General features: G+C 42.1%; 1 protein-coding gene across 3 annotated transcripts in view; it reads right to left on the bottom strand.

Moving 5' to 3' along the window:
* KDM4C (lysine demethylase 4C) overlaps nt 1–23,259 on the bottom strand; it is a 330,384-nt gene that overhangs the window by 261,447 nt on the left and 45,678 nt on the right. Inside the window, exon 7 of one of the 3 annotated variants that reach the window (XM_064176762.1) lies at nt 10,618–10,721. In XM_064176762.1, coding sequence (XP_064032832.1) covers nt 10,618–10,721 — 104 coding nt within the window. Of the gene's footprint in view, nt 1–10,617; nt 10,722–18,343; nt 18,538–20,584; nt 20,824–23,259 lie in introns of those variants that run through there. The other 2 variants (XM_064176758.1, XM_064176759.1) reach the window with 2 other exon arrangements.

Below are 23,259 nucleotides of genomic sequence, written 5' to 3'. Positions count from 1 at the left end.
TGCAATCTTAGCTAATTGAGTGATACAAAAGCCTGATCGCACACAGATGAACCTTTGGACATAAATCACTGACAGGGTCTGCGGTTAAGCACAGATCCAGCCAGACAGATTCCCCTCCAAAACCAGTTTAGCAACACAAGGAAGTCCTCTCTGAACCTCAGGAGTCAATACAAGGATCTCCCTGACAGTTTTGTCTGACTCTGTTCCCTCTGCAGTAAATAAAGAAGTGTGCCTTGGCACTGAATCTTGTTAAACCACTGTAGCCTTTACGACTGAACTTTGTTAAATCACTGTTTTGTATCAACAAAGTACATTGCTCCTTCTCTCTCACGAGTGAAGTGCATTACTCTTTCTGTGACAACACCTACTAACACCAAAGGAATTCTTCCACTGGAAATGCCACGCACGATGTCTCAAAATATAGCCATTAAAACATCATTTTAGTCAGATTTTAACCTTTGTCTTTAAGCACAATTTAAGAGAACACAACTCTACTACTCTTGATAACAAATCAAAAAAGGAGAAGAGGCCTAGAAAGAGATTGTCTTGACCACAGTTTGACATCACTTTAGAGATTGAGCGACAGTAGTTATACAGGTCTGTGCTTTACTAGTGCAGTGAAAAGCAATCAAGTTAAAACGTACTGCCACAGTAATTGTATTAGTAATTGTGTTTTACATAGCCAATTCCTACCACTCATAAAAATGAGGTATCAGATATAAAAGGTTTCCTGAGTAAAGTACAAAGAGGGTGAGGTAAACAAATAAATGTCAGGATAGTCTTTTTCAAGATGGAAATGTCATCTTCCTATACTTGGATGGACTACTGCTCTCCTCTGGACACAAAGAGGAGAAACAGTACTAATTGTCAGTCACTGATGGACTCAATGATCTCTGTAGGTCCTTCCCAACCCCTAACGCTCTGTACTATCCTCTGCACTCAGACAATTTTAATTTCTTGAAGTTGAACCTCCAAAGACAGTACCACAGAATCACAGAAATATTCTGGTTGGAAAGATCCTCAGGATTCTCAGTCCAACTTTTATCTCTACTCTACAAAGTTCACCCTTAAACCATATCCTCGACACCACATCCAAATAACTTTTAAACACATCCAGGGCTGGTGACATCCCTGGGCAGCCCATTTCACGGCCTGACCACTCTTCCTGTGAAAAAATGTTTCTTAATATCCAGGCTAAACCTACCCAGTGGCAGCTTGAAGTCATTCTCTCTTGTTCTATTCCTGTTTACCTGTGAGAAGAGACCAGCACCAACCTCTCCATGACGTCCTTTCAGGTAGCTGTAGAGAGTAATGAGGTCTCCCTTCAACCTCCTTTTCTTCAGACTAAACAGCCCCAGCTCCTTCAGTCACTCTCCATAAGACTTATTCTCCAGGCCCTTCACCAGCTTCGTTACCCTCCTCTGCACTTGTGCCAGCACCTCCACATCCTTCTTGTAATGAGGTGCCCAAAACTGAACACAGTACTCAAGGTGTGGCCTCACCAGAGCAGAGTACAAGGGGACAATCACCTCCCTATTCCTGCTGGACACAGCATTTCCAATACAAGCCAGGATGCCACTGGCTTTCCTTGCCACCCAGGCACACTGCTTGCTCATATTGAGTTGTTTGTCTATCACAACCCCAAGGTCCCTTTCTGCCAGACAGATTTCCAGCCACACTTCCCCAAGCCTGTAGTGTTGCTTGGGGTTGTAGTGGCCCAAGGTCAGCACCTGCTATTTGACCTCATTGAAAGTCATGTCACTGACACTGGCCCAATCTATCGGAGTCCCTCTGTGTAGCCTTCCTACCCTCCTGCAGATCAACACTGCCACTCAATTTGGTGTCACAGGATCATAGGATGCTAGGGCTTGGAAGGGACCCAAAGAGATCAGCAAGTCCAACCCCCCTGCCAGAGCAGGACAATACTATCTAGCACAGATCACAGAGGAACACATCCAGACAGCCCTTGAAAGTCTCCAGAGAAGGAGACTCCATAGAATCATAGAATCATAGAATCAACCAGGTTGGAAGAGACCTCCAAGATCATCGAGTCCAACCTATCACCCAGCCCTAGCCAGTCAACTAGACCATGTCACTGAGTGCCTCATCCAGTCTTTTCTTGAAGACCCCCAGGGACGGTGCCTCCACCACCTCCCTGGGCAGCCCATTCCAATGGGAAATCACTCTCTCTGTGAAAAACTTCTTCCTAACATCCAGCCTATACCTACCCTGGGGAGCCTGTTCCAGTGCTCTGTGACCCTTACAGTACAGAAGATCCCCCCTGTACTGGGGTGGAATCCCTTTTGCTGCAACTTACACCCGTTGCTCCTTTCTGCAAACTTACTGGTGACACACTCCATGTCTTCATAAAGGCCATCAATAAAGATGTTAAACAGAAGTGGTCCCAACACTGAGCCCTGGGGGACACCAGCTATGACCGATTGCCAGCTGGATTTAACTCCACTGACCACCACCCTTTGGGCACTTTCATCCAGCCAATGCTTTTTCATCCAGCCAGTGCTTCTCCAAGCCAAGAGCAGTCAAGTTTGTCCACAGGTTAGACAGAGTACTGTCTTGTGAACTACCCAGTAACAATCACAGAATGCTAGGGGTTGGAGAATGGTGCCACATCCAGCTGGCAGCCAGTCACTAGTGGTGTCCTTCAGGGATCAGTGCTGGGCCCCATCCATTTTAACATCTTCATAGATGATCTGGATGAGGGCATCGAGTCAGTCATCAGCAAGTTTGCAGATGACACCAAGCTGGGGGCAGATGTGGCTGGGTTGGAGGGCAGAAGGGCTCTGCAGCGGGACCTTGACCGCCTGGACAGATGGGCAGAGGCCAATGGGATGGCATTCAATAGCTCCAAGTGCAGGGTGCTGCACTTTGGCCACAACAACCCCATGCAGAGATACAGGCTGGAGTCAGAGTGGCTGGAGAGCAGCCAGGAAGAAAGGGACCTGGGGGTACTGATAGATAGTAGGCTGAAGATGAGGCAGCAGTGTGCCCAGGTGGCCAAGAGAGCCAGTGGCATCCTGGCCTGCATCAGGAATGGTGTGGTCAGCAGGAGCAGGGAGGTCATTCTGCCCCTGTACTCTGCACTGGTTAGACCACACCTTGAGTACTGTGTTCAGTTCTGGGCCCCCCAGTTGAGGAGGGACATTGAGATGCTTGAGCGTGTCCAGAGAAGGGCGACGAGGCTGGTGAGAGGCCTTGAGCACAGCCCTATGAGGAGAGGCTGAGGGAGCTGGGATTGCTTAGCCTGGAGAAGAGGAGGCTCAGGGGTGACCTTATTGCTGTCTACAACTACCTGAAGGGTGGTTGTGGCCAGGAGGAGGTTGCTCTCTTCTCTCAGGTGGCCAGCACCAGAACAAGAGGACACAGCTTCAGGCTGTGCCAGGGGAAATTTAGGCTCGAGGTGAGGAGAAAGTTCTTCACTGAGAGAGTGATTGGACACTGGAATGGGCTGCCCGGGGAGGTGGTGGAGTCGCCGTCCCTGGGGCTGTTCAAGGTAAGATTGGATGTGGCACTTGGTGCCATGGTCTAGCCTTGAGCTCTGTGGTGAAGGGTTGGACTTGATGATCTGTGAGGTCTCTTCCAACCTTGGTGATACTGTGATACTGTGGTTGGAAGAAACCACTGAAGATCATGTACTTCAACTCCTGTTCTAATGCATGTGCACCTAAAGCAGGCTGCACAAGAATGTATCCAGGCAGGATCTGAAAGACTACAGAAAATGAGACTTCAAAACCTCTCTGGGCTGCCTCTGCCAATGCCCCACTCTCACAGTGAAGAGGTTTCTCTTTAAGTTCAAGTAAAAACCCCAATGTTCTAGTTTGTACCTGCTGCCCCTCGATCTAGCACTGGACACCCCTCAAAAGACCCAGTCTCACCCTCATGATTTACATGCTTTAGGTATTTATAACCTTCCCTCTTAGTCTTCTTTTTTTCCAGACTAGGGAGCTCCAGTCTATCAGCCTCTCCTCTTAAGAGATGCTCCAGTGCCCTCATTGACCCCTTGTTGGACTTTCTCTTGTATAGCCCTGTCTCTCTTGAACTGGAGACCCTACAGCTGGACACAATACTACAGGTACAGCCTCATCAGAGAAAGGAAAAGGAGGAGGAGAACCTCCCTTGACCTGCTGGCCACACTCTTCTTAATGCACTCCAGACTCACACTGCCCTTCTTGCCAGTGAGGGCAGTGTTCTCTACCAGTACTCCCTTCTCCACAGAGCTGCTTTCCAGAAATTCCCCCCCTATCCTGTACCAACACCTGAGGTTCTTTGTCCCCAGATGCAGGATCAGCGCTTGCCCTTTTTGAACTTCACAAGGTACAACTCTGCAGCCTGTCCACGTCTCACCAAATGCCAATACAGCCTTCTGCTGCATCAGTCATTCCTTACTGTTTTCTATCATCAGCAAACTTGCTGAAAGTATACTCTGTACCTTTGTCTAGGTCATTGATGATGATGTTGAACAAGACTGGACCCAGCAGTAACCCCTGGGAAAAAGCACTAGCTATAGGTCTCCAATTAGACTCTATGCCACCAACTATAACCCTCTGTGCCCTGTCATTCAGACAGTTCTCAACCCATCTCACTTTCTGCTCATCTAACCCACACTTCCTAACATTACCTATCGTCCTGGAAAGCTAATAGGTCTATTAGATGTCTTGGCTTGGCCCACACTTCTGCTGACGGGGGAAGCAAGGGCAGGAGGAAAACAAAGGCCTGGGCCATTATGTCCCCTCCCAAAGTGATAAACAGATACCCACAGGTGTTTAGGTACTTGTTGGTGTCTTGCCCAAATAAGGCTGAGCAAGCCCTGCTTTCACCTAATATGGTCAGTTTTGCAAATGCCATTTTGATGGTGAATCTCTGTGGCCAAAGGAGCCATTGCACTCAGGCGAATAATACAAACTGAGCTAAGCTGCAAGCAGTTGAGCTGCCTCAGCCTCGTTGCCTTTGCCTCATGGAGCCGCTTCTGCCTCATTGCAACGTGGCAAGAAGTACCAACACTGTGTTCTCTGCACATCTTCAAGAGATCCTGCCTGCACCTCTGAAAACTTTTGAGCCAAGAGGAACCAGGATTGGGCCAGAGATCATCTGCCTCTTACCCAGTACCCTGGGAAGATCTTGAAGCCTTTCAATGACTTTCCCTAGGGCTCCAGGCTGCCTTTTATTTTTAAGTGGGGCAAAGTAATTTTGTGGCCAAACTTTTCCAAAGTTTTCTGATTCTCCTAAATGAATAAACTGCCCATAAGCATCCTTGTGAAGATTTTCCTGACTGAATTAGAAACCAAAATTAACTCATTAGTATATGGGGGGGGGGGGGGGGGGGGGGGGAGGGGGGAGGGCTTTCTGGAAATAAAATTAGCTACATATTTTATAATTCCTGCCTTGCTAATTGCCCCAACTAAGTCACCTATGAGGATGTTATGGGAAATAGTGTCAAAAAGCCTTAATCAATAAATTAGAAGATGCAGAAGTAAAGAGTGATATGAGATTCCCCATATTCTGTTTGCTAAGTCTTTTTTTATACGAAATCCACATCAGAGAGCAGGCCCATTAAAAAACAAAGAGATCTATTTAAATGAAGCAAATCATCTGAGCAATGACAGACGACTGTTCAACAAGATGCATTTGCTGATCACAAGAAAATGGGGAGAGTTCTTAAACAGGCTATTTTCATTGTGTCATAAGGGTTTACATACGTAACAAAGTGAGAAAAACAGGAAGGGCAAATATGACTTTCTTTAGGGAAATACACTTATGACTGAAATCGCAAAAAGGGGGAGTTAAATGTTAAACAAGCACCAAAATTAAAACTTGCAACTGCAAATGGTTCTTATTATGTTATGTCTTAAATCCTAGACTTTTGCTGGCATTCAGTTTCTGCTTTCAGAATCCCTCCCTTCTTAAAAATCCTCATCACATAGTTTTACAAATTCTTTGTGAGCTTTTTTTTTGCTCAATGTAAGAAGAAGTACACTTCAAATGATGTGTATTTCTGATTGCCTCCCCTCTGGGTGAAGAGAAGAAAGCAAGAAAAAATATACTAAGCTAAAACCACTAAAAAATAAAATTGGATCTTACATTTTGCATTTGCACTCCGCAAGGTTAATTCTGTGTGGGTTTGTATTTAAGGTATGCATGCAAATGCAGGGAGGTGCATATATTGTAACTGCTACCACAGCACTGCAACAATCACTGTGCGAATGTTTAAGAAAGATTATTCTCAATACTAACAATTCCAAAATTTATCTCAATACACCCTCCCAATACTGACAGTTTAGCAGGCGTTCTATTACAACAAGCCACAGTTCAGCTACCACCTGGTAGGCGTAGGCTGACTTATCAGCATTCAGCACATTTCCACTTCTATCACTTTGAGCCATGAGACATCACAGCCTGGTTCTCTCTATTCTCTTTCTCACTGAATCCCATTAATTACAATTACACTTGGGTACAGTCTGCTTCCTCCCAGGACTAGGTGACAGAACAGAACTTAAATATTTAACTATTTCTAGGACATTTGGGGGTGGGGGTGGGGGTGTTTTTTTCAGCATTAAAACACAGAAATCAAGATCTTGAAATAAGAACATCCACTCTCTTATCCATCTCAAATCTATAGTGCTGAAAATAAGTAACAAATATGCTGGCATTCTGCAATACACTACTTTAAACACCAGCCACTGAAAACTGTACTGTTCAAAGTAATGTTCTGTAAACTCCAAACTATAAATCCAGTTATAAAACCTTTCAATCTAGAAGGATTCATCTGACGCATCATGATAAAGCACAAGGCTATGACAGGAACCACTATTTACCTATGTAATACACAAACTGAACTCAGCAACTACATTTCCATATGATAATATATCATTCAGAAAACAAACTACTTCTTAGATAAGTCATTTATTCAAAGAAGTTTGCTTTCTGTGGCAGGCAATATCATTCTAAATGCCTACATTTCTTCAGCTTTATATATATATGTTGATTTAAGCATGAAAAGTGAAATAATGTTCCAAAAGACACATGTGCTAGTTTGAAGCTAGCTAGAATGTTTAGATGAGAAGAACTAGATTACAGGCTGTGAAAGCAATACAGTGGTGATGTCTACTTCACTCATAGGCTTGCTGAGATGTATAAGAACAAGAGTATAAACATAGATAAGGCATTTGGGCACAGCCTGAGCTTTGAGCTGCATTTCTCTCTAACCTCACCTACACTCTCTCTGATTAATCCACTTGCTTCCTAACTCCCCTGGCAGACCCTTCCTTCTTCCTTGGGGCACAAGGCAACATCTTGTGTAAGGTAGAGGGGTGGGAGAAGGTAGAAGGGCAGTTGGGAGCCCCTCCTGGGGACTCAGGTTTCTGGGAGGGGAGTTGTGTTTCTCTATTACCTTTTAACTTGTCTATTTCTGTATCTAACTGTATATACTGTAAATATCTGCTTGTATATTGTGCTAAGCTGTAAATAATAAGCTTCATTCAATTTCCAGAGCCACCTGAGTCTAGTCTGGGTGATTTACAAAATGGGGAGGGGGAGGAGGATGTATAACACTCAAACCACTACAGCACACAACGAATCAGTGGCTTCATTTTACCTCTGCTCAAAACAGAGTTGGTACTTCTGTAACTGTGAGCAGGGCAATACCCTTTCTGCTCCTCACATAGCTCCGATAGCAAGTAGGCTGGGAGTACACAAGAAACTGGGAGAGGGCACAGGTGGGACAGCTGATCTCAACTGACCTAAGGGAGATTTCAGACCATATGATGCACTGCTCATTAATAAAAGCTGGGGGAAGGATGAGAGAACGCCTGAAGTAACAAAGTTTGTCTTCCAAAGCCACTACCACATATGATGGAGGCCTGGTTTCCTGGAAATGGCTGGACATCTGCCTGAAGACGGGAAGCAGTGAATGAATTCTTCGTTTTGCTTTGCTTGCGTGTCTGTCTTTCACTTCATCAGTTAAACTATCTCGACCTACAAGTTTTCACACTTTTACCCTTCCAATTCTTTCCTGCATACCACAAGGGGCAACTGAGCTAGCAGCTGTGTGGTGCTTAGCTACCTAATGAGGTTACCTCACAAGATTCACTCAAAAACTGTATCTCTGGGTTACGTTTCACACTGTTATAAAAATATCACCTAAAACAGAGACAAAGTACTGCATTATCCTATATCCCAAGCCAGGGCACAGGATAAACTAAGTTTGTATACATAGGTCTACATGATCTCAACAACCAACCAGCACAGCGTCTAAAAAAGAAACCACAACAAGAAAGAAGTGTGATGAGGACAGCTGACTATTGCAGTGGGAATACAGATATAAGCAATATACATATTGTCTGACTCTTCTGACCACCTTAAAGCAATCTGCATAGTGGGTAGGCAAAAATCATATCCCCTTAATGATCAAAAACTTCATGATTTTAAAACTCTGTATAGTATCAGCAGATGTTCAGGCAGGGAAACTTTCAAACCAATCTCTAGTCTTCAGAGCAAACTTATGAAGTCTTGAGTTTGTAATTTGCAAAGAATTCAGGATATAGAATGAATTTACTTAAGCAATGCAATAGAAATATTTTTTACTCACTGTGGTGGAGGGGCTGAAGCCCAAAAACAGAGGCCTCCCTATGCCTCTGCATGACTGGACATGCTTTTCTGCCAGGACCCATGGCAGTAAACAGGTTGTGTAACACACACACACCCAGTCCATGTATCCCTGGGGTCCACCCAGGTGATCCCCTATTGGGAGGGTCCAGGCAAACAGCTCCTGCCCATTAAGGTAAGGTTTGGCTTACTGCCAACCTGATTGGTCACTTTAGATAGCCAAAAGGGCCACGAATCTCAGCCCACAGTCTGTAAAGAGGAGTGTAAAGGAGCACCACGTGTTCAGAGTGTTCAGAATTAGCTGTTCAGACTCAGCTCTCTGACCCTGCCTGCAGCGCAGCTCAGCTCTCTGATCCACATTGCAGCTCTGACCTGCACCCAAAGCACTCAGTCACTCACACCTGCATGCTTGGAAGCCAAAGCACTGCTCCGATGCTCAGTGAGGCTCAGACCTCTTACTTTGATCTCAAGGCACAGTTAACCTGTCTGTGAACCTTTAGAAGCAGAGCACATTCAAGCCAGCACCTGATACATATATGGGGAGCCGATAGCCCCCTAAGCCTAAAGCCAGCTGTGCATACAGGCCTGCTATCTAGCATTTATCTATGGAGCTCAGACTCCTAGCTTCGTCCTGGTAAGAAGGACTAGGATGGCAGACCTTCTAGATTGCCTGCAAACCCACAAACACAGCCTGCTAGCTGTACAGAAGACCGTGCTAGAAGCTGCACGGATGACATTCTTCTGTTCCTGGAATCCTGCCAGCTGATCATCCCTGGACATGCAGCATCCAGAAAACCAGCAGCATCAAGGCAAAGACCACCTCACACCAGGAGGACAAAAGGTTAGAGAAAACCTGTTTACCCCAGAGACTGGGAGATTCATCTAGTTTCCCCCCTTGGAAGCCGGGAAGATTCCAGCCTCACAGAGACCTGGACACAGGGCACAGGCTGTGATACAACCCCGAGAGGGTGATTAATAATTAAGGGCAACACATCTAAGTAAGCTTTGATTCCTCTCTAATATAAGTTGTCTCTGCCTTACAGCAGACACAATTTTCAGCCCCTGCTGGGCAGACAGCATAGTTGTTAAGCAGCATTAAGCCTGAGGGAAATCTCTCTCTGTCTATAGTTGATATTTAACAATTATTAACCAAATCCCTGTATATATATATATATGTATATCTCATATCCTAATTGTTTTCATAAATTTGCACTAGAACTAATCAGTGGTTGGGGGTGGCAAGAGTTTGTAAATATTAATTTTAATAATTAATTTTTATAAAAAATTAATACCACCTCAAATTAATTTCTCACCTCCCCCTAATAAGGGAGGAATAGAGAAACCCCCTCCGCAACACTCACCAGTACCTACAGGAAGTTCAAAGTTGAAAATGGTAAGGATTATAAAACCTTGTAGGATCATAGTAACTGAATACTTAAGATGTCTTTGAAAGCAGGTATGTATTAAAGTCATCCACAAAGGCAGCAGCTATTCTTCCTGCTTTCTACTTATATAAAGTTCTTACTAAATGTCCATTCTGCCACTACTTAGCAGCACAAAATAATCATTCACTGTTTTTCTAGTATGTTACAGCTTTTAAAATGTAATTTAAATTGAGTAACTTCTTTTGGTTTTATTACTGCTGACACTTTTTCGATTGTAACTAATAAAGTTACATTTGACAGCATCAGAAAAAATACACAGGGATACGAAATACTTACTTAAATTATTTACTATACAACAGAAAATCACATGCGAGCTTGCGTGGAAATAAAACACAAACCAAAACTGTGGGCAATGTCTTAAAAATCACAAACACTTTTAGGATAAAGATTATGACGGCTACAAGTGTTTTCTGATAGAAAATTCCAAGCTGTAAAATTCCTAATACTACAAGCATTTGTATTCATTGCCTCACCTTTACTGCAGACAACCCTTCTCATAAAACCACCATTTAATTCCATGCAGGAAAGCATACAATAAGAATAAACAACGTACCTTGTCAAAAGGAATTCCATACTTTTTTAATACTGATGGAGAAATCAGAGTCATCTTGTGGCGAAGAAAAGCATCACATCCTTGAGAGCTGCTTGGGAAGAACCCTAATAAGACAAGTTAAGTGGAATTTAGTATCTTTTAATCAAAACATGTAGGAAATCTCTGTAATATTTTATCAAACATAATACTGTTTAAACTTGTTTTTATTTTTTTTTTATCCTGTTATTGCTAGGTTCTGAGAGATCTGTACCAAAATCAAATGTACTTCCTAAATTTCGGGGGGGGGGGGGAGGGGAGGGGAGTTAAGAAGTTAAAGATTTAAAATTAATTAGGAACTGCAAACATAGGTGTACTTTCTTATTGTTTACAGAAATATTCCAAAGTTAGGGTCAGGTTTTTTACATTAATGTTCTTTCTGCACCTTCTGCAAAAGTGAAATCAACTGTAGTATATCACTTTCAGGATGACAAAGCACTTCTAGACCATCTATAGAGTAAACAAAGACAACTTTCTATCTAGAAAAAGCTAGAGAGTACAGCTACTTTTACTGAGCTATCCAGAGCAACTGAAAAAAAAAAAATAGGTGGGTTTTACCTCATATCTTGTCTTGATTTCTACAAATAAAATTACCTTCCATGTTTCAACTTTCATTTTTGTTTATGTACCACTCCACAAACTGCAGTCAGTTCACTGAATAATTACATAACCCAGTTGACAAGAACATGGAGATGGGGAAAACTACAAAGGTTTCAGTGTTACTAACTTCCAGTATCTGACCCTCTAACTAGGAAAGTGAATAGCACCTTAGCCACAGTTCATACGCGCTATCCAGTCTTTTCATCTCTAAATTGAAAACACTAAGTTCTTTTCCCTTCAACTCAATTATATTATGGTAAGAAACCACTACGTTACAGGGAAAATGAGAGGAGTAGAAAGAAGGGGAACATTTCCCATGACACTGCCATTTTATTCCTTCCTCACCTTGCTTCAGACTCCCTTCAAGAAAGAAGGTAACACTCTCAAAAAACGCAAAATCAATTTCTACAAATAATAAAGAAAAGAAAGGTAAAGAAGTTCACTAAAGCAAGAAGCTTCTGAAAAGAGCTGAAAACCAGAAAGAATAGGAGGAACACAGTGAGAGCCATGTTACCACCTACTACATTCTCTGAATGCTTGCTCTCAATCCATCTTCCACTTAAATACAGATGTATTGCCTGCTCTGAAGCGAACAAGTATCTTTGTTTGGCAGCCAAGAGGAATATTTTCAGATGTGTTATAAATCATTATTTTTACATTTACAGTCTTTTTCAGCATTTGTTATCAGACTATTAGCAATAATCTCCATGAGATAGACTATGAGTAACATCCTTGTGCCTAGCAGCCCTGGATAATACATAATTTTATTATACCAAGGACATAATAATTGAAACTCTAATCCCTCTCTCTCAAGTTCAGTACTTGAGCAAACAAGAAGTTGAAACAGAAAGTACTGGCACTTTGTCTTAGACTCTAGGAGTAAGCTGTCACTGCTGTGTATACAGTTTCACCACACCTCCTATTTAAAACACATAGAAGGAACTTACTAATTCTGAGTATTTTAACCAGTGCAGAATGAATTAGTCCAACTGCACTATTAAAAAGAAAAATCTATGACAATGATGTTTGATTTAAACGTTTTTCTCTATAATTATTTTCATTTCTATTATAAACGTAGGTAAAATTCATGGTAAGAAAATCCAGATATAAAGTAATTTTTAAATGATTTATTTTTTTCTGGATGCAAGGAAAACACATGCAATCTTACTCTGTTACACAGAAGAATGACTTGAGAAAAATGGACAGAAATTAAAGTGAATTCTCTTGCACAGCAGCTTGATACTGGAGAAGACACAATGCCAGCTCTTCATGACAAAAATCTTTTCTTAATAATGGCATTAATACTGATTCAGAAAAAAATACTTTTGATTCATTTATGCATGAAACAGTATTTTATGCCTGCTGAATACAAAAGTGCTTTGAAAGAAATCCAGTTTGATGGATTACCTAGGATTATCCAAGGTATAAATGTTTGTCCACAATCAATATATCAACCAAGAATACCACTAATTGCTCTCTGAACTTAGTTGTAACTGTTCTGCTGGAAAAGCTTAGTGATGTCTAAGGAGTTTTCACACATATATTTTGAATCACCAGACTAGCTCAGATGACTGGAGGTAAGATGAAGCTATATTTTATAGCACAGCACAAATTTACAAGCATATATACACGACAGTTACAAATACATACAAGTTAGAAGTAATACAGAAATTCAAAGTCCCTCTTCAAGAACTGCCCAGGAAGGGTCCCCAACTAACACTCCTCCTTCTTCCCACCCCCCTTATCTCCAACAAAATAAACCAAGTAAGCTCTTGTGGTAGGCCTACCTTGCCTGGGCACATTTTCCCGCTCCACCAGAGAGGTAACCGTAGGAAACAGACACAAAAGGACCTGGAGCCACTGAGTCTGGCCTGCCCAGGGTTCTGTGCTGTGAGGTACACACATTTAGCTTGTGCCTGTCTAGTGCAAGGCCTGTGCTTTTCCTAAAATAGGGAAAAGTGAGCCTGTGGCTGTGCCTAATATGGTAAGGTTTGGCTAACTGCCATCCTGATTGGCTATTCTGTGTCCAAAGGGCAATTAATCTTGGCCCACATTGATGAAAGTAGATACACAGGTGAACAACCTGCTTTTGCTTCCCTGCTCTTTGCCTGCTCTCTCTGCTGTGCCCAGCCCTGCTGCTATTGCACACTGCCTTACTGCTTGCTGGTGAACTCCACTGCTGCAAGTTACCAGGAGCAGACCCTGGATGCCTGCACATGATCAGCCTGTGTGGCCAGCATGACATCGTGCTGAGACTGCACAACATCTGCCTTCTGCACCTGAAGGTCCTGCCTGGAATCCCTGGACATATACACAGATCATCCAGAGGAAGCCAGGACAACAAGGTCAGAGATTGCGTCCTGTCTCCAGAAGCCAGGAAGATTCAAGCCTCTACGTCCAACAAGACAGAGTCCCAAGAAAGCATCTGGGCACTGTCTGGACTGGCTAGCCCTAACGTGGGTAATAACAATAATAGTATGTGAGTAAATGCTCAATGCCTCTTTGTAATTCTCTACTGCCTTCTGCCATAGAGCAGAAAGAGCCTGGGCCCATCAAGTGGGTAATCAGCATTTGACCACAGGAGTAGCCTATACTATCCACAGCATGTTTCCATAACCATATAACAAACAAAATATTATTAAAATTAGTGGTCATGGGTGGCAAGAGTGCTGAATAGCAAAATTAATAAACAATACTAATTTTGAAAAATGTCATCTTGCATCAATTTATTTCCACTCCCCAACATAAGCTCCATATAGCTCACATGATTCATTGCAGAGAAGCAAGGGTGAGATGCCAGAGTCAACCAGGGGTTAGAAGGAAATTATTAGATTGGATTACACAGATCTAGGAAGAGAAGTTCAGGCAAGGTAGCCAGCAGCGACCAAAGCAAGCCACAGCCAGGCACAGATTGACATGCTTTGTTTATGTTACGAGTGTATAGATCTCTCAGCAATCCAATGGGTAATATAGACATCACTACTGTTTTCTTTTCACAGCCAATGATCTAATTTATCTCATTAAAATATTCTAATTACTCTCAAACCAGCACACCTGGTAAGGTGAGGTCATCTGGGAAAAACACAGGAAAAAGGTAACAAAAATGACAATTATGTGAAAACATTATTTAGTGGACACAACATTAACCACAGTACATTTCACCAGTAAAAGGGCCTTTCATTGTACTTGGACAAGTTGTTCTACCCCTCTCAAGTAAATCTAGGTAATTGACAGAAAGCGTGTTCATTCTTGGGAACAGTAAGTTCATTATGTGATTATTTTTTCAAAACTTTCCATCAATTAACTATGCAAAGAAAAATCTTTTATAGAAACATATGTATACCCTGTAGAAAAAAAAATAGAGAGGCAAAAGCCCAATTAGAGCTTAGGCTGGCCATGGCTGTTAAGGAAAATAAAAAATGTTTCTATAAATACATTAATGGCAAGAGCAGAGCCAAGAACAACCTCCAGTCCTTATTAGATGGTGAAGGGAACATAGTGACAAAGGATGAGGAAAGGGCAAAGGTGCTTAACACCTTCTTTGCCTCAATCTTCAATAGAGGGACAGGTTGTCTCCAGGACAATTGGACTCTTGAACTGGCAGATGGAGTCAGGGACCAGCATGGCCCCCATGTAATCCATGAGGAAGAAGTAAGGAATCTGCTGAGACATTTGGATCCTCACAAGTTCGTGGGACAGGATGGGATCCATCCTAGGGTGCTGAGAGAGCTGGCAGCTGAGCTGGCCAAGCCACTCTCCATCATTTATCAACAGTCCTGGCTCACTGGAGAGGTCCTCGAAGACTGGAAGCTGACCAATGTGATACCCATCCACAAGAATGGTATCAAAAGGAGGAGCCAGAAAACTACAGACCTGTGAGCCTGACCTCAGTGCCAGGCAAGGTCATGGAACAGGTCATCTTGAGTGCCATCACAAAGCACCTACAGGATGGCCAAGGGATCAGGCCCAGCCAGCATGGGTTTAGGAAGGGCAGGTCCTGCCTGACCAACCTGATCTCCTTTTATGATCAGGTTACCTGCCTGGTGAACGTGAGGAAGGCTGTGGATGTAGTCTACCTGGACTTCAGCTAGGCCTTTGACACAGTCTCCCACAACAAGCTCCTAGCCAAGCTGGCCACTGATACAGGCCAGGATGCCATTTGCTCTCTTGGCCACCTGGGCACACTGTTGGCATCTTCAGCCTCCTATCCACCAGTATCCCCAGGTCCCTTTCTGCCTGGCTGCCCAATTCTAGGCCCCTCAATTCAAGAGAGATGTTGAGGTGCTGGAATGTGTCTAGAGAAGGGCAACAAAGCCGGTGAAGGGCCTGGAACACAAAACCTAAGAGGAAAGGCTGAGGGAGCTGGGGCTGTTCAGCCTGGAGGAGGCTCAGGGGTGACCTCAGTGCTCTCTACAATTACCTGAAGGGAGGTTGTAGCCAGGCAGGGGTTGGTGTCTTCTCCCAGGTAACCAGCAATAGAACAAGGGGACACAGTCTCAAGTTGTGCCAGGGAAAGTATAGGCTGGATGTTAGGAGGAAGTTCTTCACAGAGAGAGTGATTGGCATTGGAATGGGTTGCCCACACAAGTGGTGGAGGCACCATCCCTGGAGGTCTTCAAGAAAAGACTGGATGAGGCACTTAGTGCCATGGTCTAGTTGACTGGCTAGGGCTGGGTGCTAGGTTGGACTGGATGATTTTGGAGGTCTCTTCCAACCTGGTCAATTCCATGACTCTATGATTCTCTGCAATGTCAGGTTCTCTCTCATAACTCACATTTATGTCCCTTAATCACCCTACAGTTCCAGATTACTTCTATCACACTGTAATTGCTGTATCCCTTGTACATTCTCCTAGGGCTGCAGAGAGTTATAGAGAAGAAGGATATTTTTCCTAATTTCCCAGGCATACAGGTTCAGTGGCACAGAAAAGGCTTAACATACACTCATCTCGACCAAAGTACAAGGAACTATGCAAAGAATCTGAGACCAAATGTATCTTTTTTTTTTCCCAACAACATGCAGAGTTTTTTCTTTCAGAATTTCAAATATTACAGTTTAAGATCCACAAGTTGGTAGGTACAGTTTTACTATGCTCATTTGGCACTAAGCTAAAAAAACCCCACATTTTTACTATTTTTGACACAATTAACACCTATTTTTTATCATTTATATATTGTATAACAATTACATATGTAAGTTAATTATAAATACAAATATAAATATAAACAAATTATATATATGTCTATTATACATATATACATATTGTGTATATACAAATATATTCTATATGTAAATCATATATATAAATATACAGGTGTAAATTATAACAATCATAATTTGGAATCTACATCTTATGAGTTTCAAGAAATGTCAGTCTTGAGGAGCATTATAATAGAAATCTACTGGAATACACTGTAAAAAAGTGATTGAAAGTGATCCTTCAGGCTGAGGAATGAAGTAAAAAACGTAGCAAAAAACGTGATTTCTGAAAGCAGGGAGAGTTTGACTGAGTAGTCTTCCTTGGGAAAACAAATTTTGTGCCAAATTCTGCTACTGCAATATGCTTAATTAGCTCAATAAATGCACATACATCCAAAACTCAAGTTGCACCACTACACCTTCAAGAAATCAGAAATAGTTGTGACAATTTCAACCAGAAAACAAGCTTGATGCTGAATTCTAAGTAAGCCATTAACAACACAAAACAGCAGAACAAAATTGCATTAAAGCCATTAAGAAAAATTAACAGAAGAATACTTGCTGTGGTTACAAAGTCCTTTTCCAGTGAAACTGAAGTGCAGCCTACACATTTCCTAACACCAGAAAAATAACTATCTTTCAATTCCCTCACAGTCTACACATTCAAATTTTCCAGTTTCATTCACATAATTTCCTCAAAAGAACTTCACCCTTCAATGAAAAAAGAAAGAAAAGAAGGTAGCTATTCCCTCATTACAAGATTTTTTACCAAAAGCTCTTTTGTTCTGTCCAGGCTAAATGGGAGGTCACACAAGCCCTTCTTTCTGTAAAGAAAATCCCTGTGGCAGAACTGGCTAGCAGTTAAAACCTGGATTAAAAATAGTCTTGATGACAGAGCCCAGAGAGCTGTGGTAAACAGAGTTAAAACCAGCCAGTGGCTGGTCACAAGCTGTGTTCACCTGGGCTTGGTACTGGGACCTGTTCTGTTTAATGTCTCTATTAATGATTTCATAGGATCATAGGATGTGAGGGGTTGAAAGGGACCCAAAGATATCATCAAGTCCAATCCCCCTGCTGGAGCAGGACAATAGTGTCTAACACAGATAGATGAGGGAGATTTGGATGAGGGAATCAAGGGCACCATCAAGTTTGAAAACAACATTACTTGAGCAGGAATGGTGATATGCTCAACAGTAGGAAAGCTCCCCAGAGAGATCTGGACTGGTTAAATCAATGGGCTGAAGCTTAAAAAGACCAAGTGTCAGGTCCTGCACTTTGGTCAAAACAATCCCAGGCAGTGCTACAGCCTTGGGGAAGAGTGACTGAAAAGCAGTCTGCTGGAAAAGGATCTGGGGGTGCTGGTGGGCAGCTGGCTGAATGTGAGTCAGCAGTGTATCCAGGTGTCAATGGCTTCCTAGTCTATCAAGGAACAATGTGTCCAGCAGAAGCATCGAAGTGATTGTGCCCCTGTGCTGCGATTGAGGGATGGGAAGTCAGCTTGATGCAAGCAAAGTTCCAATTTATTTTAGCAATGTACAGGGAGATATATATATATATATATATATATATATATCTTGGCTTAAAGCTTTACTTATTGATGGGTCATTTTATCATGCAAAAAATCATCTTTTCTTCTAATCTATAATCTGTCTGCCACGTCTGGTTCCCGCAGAGCAACAGTCTCAGCATACTCAGATAACAAGGTCCTGCTTCCTTGCTTCTTCTAATCTGCAAGTTCTCATTCGTCTCTCTTGCACAATGTTTGTGCCCAAGGCTTAAGTTGTAACTGGTCCATGATTGACCATTGTTCTACACTAATGACCTGTGATCCTACACCCCTGTACTTGGCTCGGGTAAAGCCACAGCTTGAGTACTGTGTTCAGTTCTGGGCAATACAGTGGAGGGACACTGAGGTTCTGGAGGTTGTCTATCAAAGTGCAGCAAGGCTTCTGAGAGGCCTGGAGGCTACGTCATGAGGAGCAGATGAGTGCCCTGGTGTTGTTTATTCTGGAGAAGAGAAGGCTCTCTACAACTGCCTGAAAGGAGGTTCCTGTGAGGCTGGTGTTGGTCTCCTCTTCCAGGTAACTAGCAACAGGACAAGAGAAAATAGGTGTGTGTCAGAGGAGGTTTAGATTGCACACTAGGAAAGTCTTCTTTACAGAGAGAGTGGTGTATTCCCTGGGCACTGGAATAAGCTGCCCAGGGAGGTGATGGAGTTGCCATCCCTGGAGGTGTTCAAGAAGTGTGTAGATGTGATTCTTCAGGATATACTTTAGTAGTCATGGTAGCTGGGTTACGATTGGACTTGATGATCTCAAACCTTAATGATTCTATAATGTCCAAATGTCAGAGACAGAATTGGACAATAGGCTAAATGGGACTTGTAACTTGAGTTTGCTGAACATAACAGTTCTTCGGCCTGAAGTGCTCAAAGAAGGTAAGACAGGAAAGGATCTACCTTCAGGTACATCAACACACACGTACATGCCTTTTTGCTGAAAAAAAGAAATCCAGTTTCTTGATTCATACTAATGACTAAACTTAAGTTGCCCAGACATGTCGTCCCGCCTTGGTCTGTGTTCATCTGCATGGTATTAAGTTGTCTACTACTGCTATTAATGATAGTACAAATCATAAAACTCAATGTGCTGAATGGAAAAATACTTTCTTGAGGAATCACAAATATGGACAACAATTATTTTTGTTTTAACCATATGTCGAGTAGGAAATAGCCAATAAAGCATTTAATCAGACACTGAACAGTGAAAACAGAATTTGGGATAGTTGCATGCTCCGTCGTATGCAATGAATAAAACTGGATTTCTGTAGAAAAATATGCATACTCCTGCAGAAATTTTTATTGCAAAAGCTATGTAGGAGATGTGAGCTAGTTTCATGGTCATATGGGCAAAGAGGAACAGAAGATATAGAATGTAGCAACCAGGGTAAATCAGTTCTACACTTCATCCTCAACAACCCCAAGCAGTGCTACAGGCTGAGGACAGAGTGGCTGGAGAGCAGCCGGGAAGAAAGGGACCTGGGAGTACTGGTAAATAGTAGGCAAAAGATGAGGCAGCAGTGTGCCCAGGTGGCCAAGAGAGCCAATGGCATCCTGGCCTGTATCAGGAACAGTGTGGCCAGTAGGACAAGGGAGGTTATTCTTCCCCTGTACTCAGCACTGGACAGGCAACACCTTGAGTACTGTGTCCAGTTCTGGGCTCCTCAACTCAAGAGACATGTTGAGATGCTGGAGTGCATCCAGAGAAGGGCAACAAAGCCGGTGAGGGGCCTGAACACAAAACCCTATGAGGAGAGGCTGAGGGAGCTGGAGCTGTTCAGTCTGGAGAAAAGGAGGCTCAGGGGTGACCTCAGTGCTCTCTACAATTACCTGAAGGGAGGCTGTAGCCAGGTGGGGGTTGATCGCTTCTGCCAGACAACCAGCAATAGAACAAGGGGACACAGTCTCAAGTTGTGCCGCGGAAGGTATAGGCTGGATGTTAGGAAGAAGTTCTTCACAGAGAGAGTGACTTCCCGTTGGAATGGGCTGCCCAGGGAGGTGGTGGAGGCACCGTCCCTGGAGGTGTTCAAGAAAAGACTGGATGAGGCACTTAGTGCCATGGTCTAGTTGAATGGGTAGGGCTGGGTGCTAGGTTGGACTGGATGATCTTGGAGGTCTCTCCCAACCTGGTTGATTCTATGACTCTTAAGGCACCATCAATCAGGTAAACACAAAGAAGGGGGTTTTAGCAGAAGAGGGTCTAGAAACACTTCCATGGGCAAGAAGAATACTGTATTAAAGATGAGAACGTTGGAAACTTTGGCCAAGTACGTGACTGACAAGTGATGCCAGGTGGACAAAAGGTAGAGAAGTCGGAGTGAGGAAGATGCTGAGCCTTCGTCAAAAGGACCCCAAAAGATGACAACCAGGTGGCAATGAGCATGCAGTTAAGAGGGGGGATGTTATGGAAATGAGTACCAGTAAATTACTGTAGTAATTCCACCTATTCCCAGAACTCAGTGTTCTGACCCTACCCATGTATTGAATATGCATGATTTTGCAGCACAAGTACAAAAGTACCTGAGCAAGGTGTAGGTGCGCAGGGTTTTTGAGGAGCAATCCTGTCCCATCACTCAGAATTGAATAATATATATGTTGCCTTATAACAACTCTGAAGTGTTGAGAGGTGTCTTTCTGTACATCAATAGGTAATCCTCTTGCAGTTTCTGTGTTTTCAGGTTTGAGTGGTTTTTGAGTATTTGGGTGGGGAACCACCATTTCTGAGTACTTCCATGCTCTGGAGGTTAAGACCTCAGTGATTTTCTATTTTACAATTGCTGTCTGCTAAAATACAGTCTTGAGTTTCATGATATCTAAAAAGGATGAAAATAGAAGATAGATGGTTGCAAGCAGCTTGACAGTACACATTAATAAAACAGCATACATGAGACCTTCATACTTAATTACATGTATATTGAAAATATTTTTAATTACAATTTGTGATGAGTATTATATCTGAAGAAATAAAAGTTCAGTCAAGAGCATTTGCTCTGAAGACCAGAATGCCTGCTGCACTAATGGAATGCTTGTAAATAACAAAAACCCCCAATATGTTAAATGTGTCAGATTTTCCAAGTCATGGCAGTATTTCATACATAAAATTAAAGCCAGGCTAGAATATTTTCCATTATCTTGCCTGCACATCACAATTACCACACATTCTTTTTGTGCATGAATGCTTTCATTTTTGCTTTCCATTGAAATCTTGATTGACTGTGGCACGTACAAATACTTCATCTGAAAGACATTAGACTTTCATCTAATAAAGACAACAGTTTGATTTTGCCCTTCAGCTGCTTTCTCATTTATGTAGGTTTTTTCAATTATATGTAGACATAAATGGAATAAAAATCTCAAGCATGCTTTTAACTGCAATTTTTATACTTGTTTTGATGTTAATCTGCAATACTGTAGTACTCCTAAGGTTTTATTTCACCAAATGGGGTAGTAAAGAGAAAAGAAGTTGTCACAAATAAAAAAAATGACAGTTTGAAGGATAGTCAAGGTCTCTTAATAGATCATTTAATTGCAAGAACTGTTACAGAGAGATGTCATTATCTGTGATGTTCAGTTACACTAAAGAAGCTGAAGTTGAATACAATTTAAGTATGTAGAGGTGTTATGAAAGCTTTGTATGGTGTATAGTATTAATTAAATTTGATGCAGAAGTCATGTGCTATGAATGAAAACAAGTACAAATAGTTGCAACAAAACTTGTGTCACTTACAAACTTCTGAGTGTCTCAAATCTGAAAACAAGCAGCTGAAGAACTGGGCTTGTCACAATTGATAGTTACATAAGTAGTTAGGAAACTCGAATCTAAGAAGTAATAAACTTAGGGCTGTGACAGATTTGGATGGCCAAAACACTCACATTTCAGAATGTGTGCTGCCATTGTGGCATTTGTAGTCTCTGCTTTGTAGAGCGTAAAAATTGCCACTGATTCTTTGTCAGGTTACTTGGATTATTTTTAATTACATTAAAATACAACACAGATACTTTTAGAGTTGTAAGTGGTCTTAAATTATATATTTTATCTGTATTTAATACATGTATTTTCCATCTATTATTAATAAAATAGAAACACAGTACACTTCATGAAGACTTTAGTATGGAAGTGCAAGTAAAGGTAGGAAGGCATTCACTAACTGCTGAGAATTTTATTTGGAAGTTCCTAAGAATATGGTTTTATGTGTGCTTGCTTAAATGGCCAAATAATTGCAATTACACAAGATAATAGATGCAAATTGCCCCCTTTGAGGGAGGGAAGCTGTAGAATTAGTACCATGGATAATTGTTTCCACTATCTTGAAAATGGTGACTGACAATGGAGCCAAATCCACTTCAGGTGGCAACTGCTAGTTGTGATGTAGTGTGGTCATCTGATACAAGTTGTCATATATAGGAATGATGCTCTGATAGGAAAACATGAGCCTTCCAGTTAACATTGCTCACCATTTCTCAAGTTATGCAGTTGAACTGTTTTTAAGATGTTTGTCTCTTTCATGTATGCTTTAAAGGCTTTCAGTGCAGCAATCCCTTGTGTGTGTCAGACAGAGCTAGGAAGCAGCTTTAGTGCCCAGTGTTCCCAGCATCCCCCAAAAATTAGAAGGCTTTGACTTATATCTAGATTAAGGATTGTAAAACTAGAATTTCTATGGAAATGTTGTTGTCTAGTGAGGTAGAATAGCACTGACAAAAGGAGTGTCCTCAACAGCCCAGTAATAAGACTATAACTCAAGAAGCAGTTTTATTTTGTTAGTAGCACAAATAGTCCTTGTTACCTAATATAAGGCTGTCTCACTTGAGGCTAGGTTATCTGTCAGAATACTAACGCAGTCTCTTCTGGGACCATAATGCTTTGTTGCTAACAGCCTAAACCCTATGTATTCTTTGCTGTTGCTTGTGTTATCTAGGTAAGGTTTTTAAAAAGCCTGTGGAACAGGTTAAAGCAAATAAAAAAAGTTAACCAGTCTGTTTTTCCCAACACCAAAGTGAGCAAAATGAAACACACGAAAAAAAAACCCTCTTATCTTTCTTTGTCTCAACTTGGAGATTACTGAATTGTTGAGCTAATAATAATACACAATTACCACAGCCTATTTGCAGAAAAACGTGTAACAGAAAGAAGCAGCAAGCAGAAGTGAGTGTGCTAAAAGCCCAAGTCAGAGAGCTTCTCCTCCATTCCTCACTGTTCTACTGCCAGGGGAAGAGAGCAAACACCCCAAACCCCAAATCCAAAAGCAGCA

This window comes from Pogoniulus pusillus, chromosome Z (genome assembly GCF_015220805.1).
Source record: "Pogoniulus pusillus isolate bPogPus1 chromosome Z, bPogPus1.pri, whole genome shotgun sequence".
NCBI lineage: Eukaryota > Metazoa > Chordata > Aves > Piciformes > Lybiidae > Pogoniulus > Pogoniulus pusillus.
Note: the sequence above shows the minus strand (reverse complement) of the source record. Positions and strands in the feature narration are given on the sequence as shown.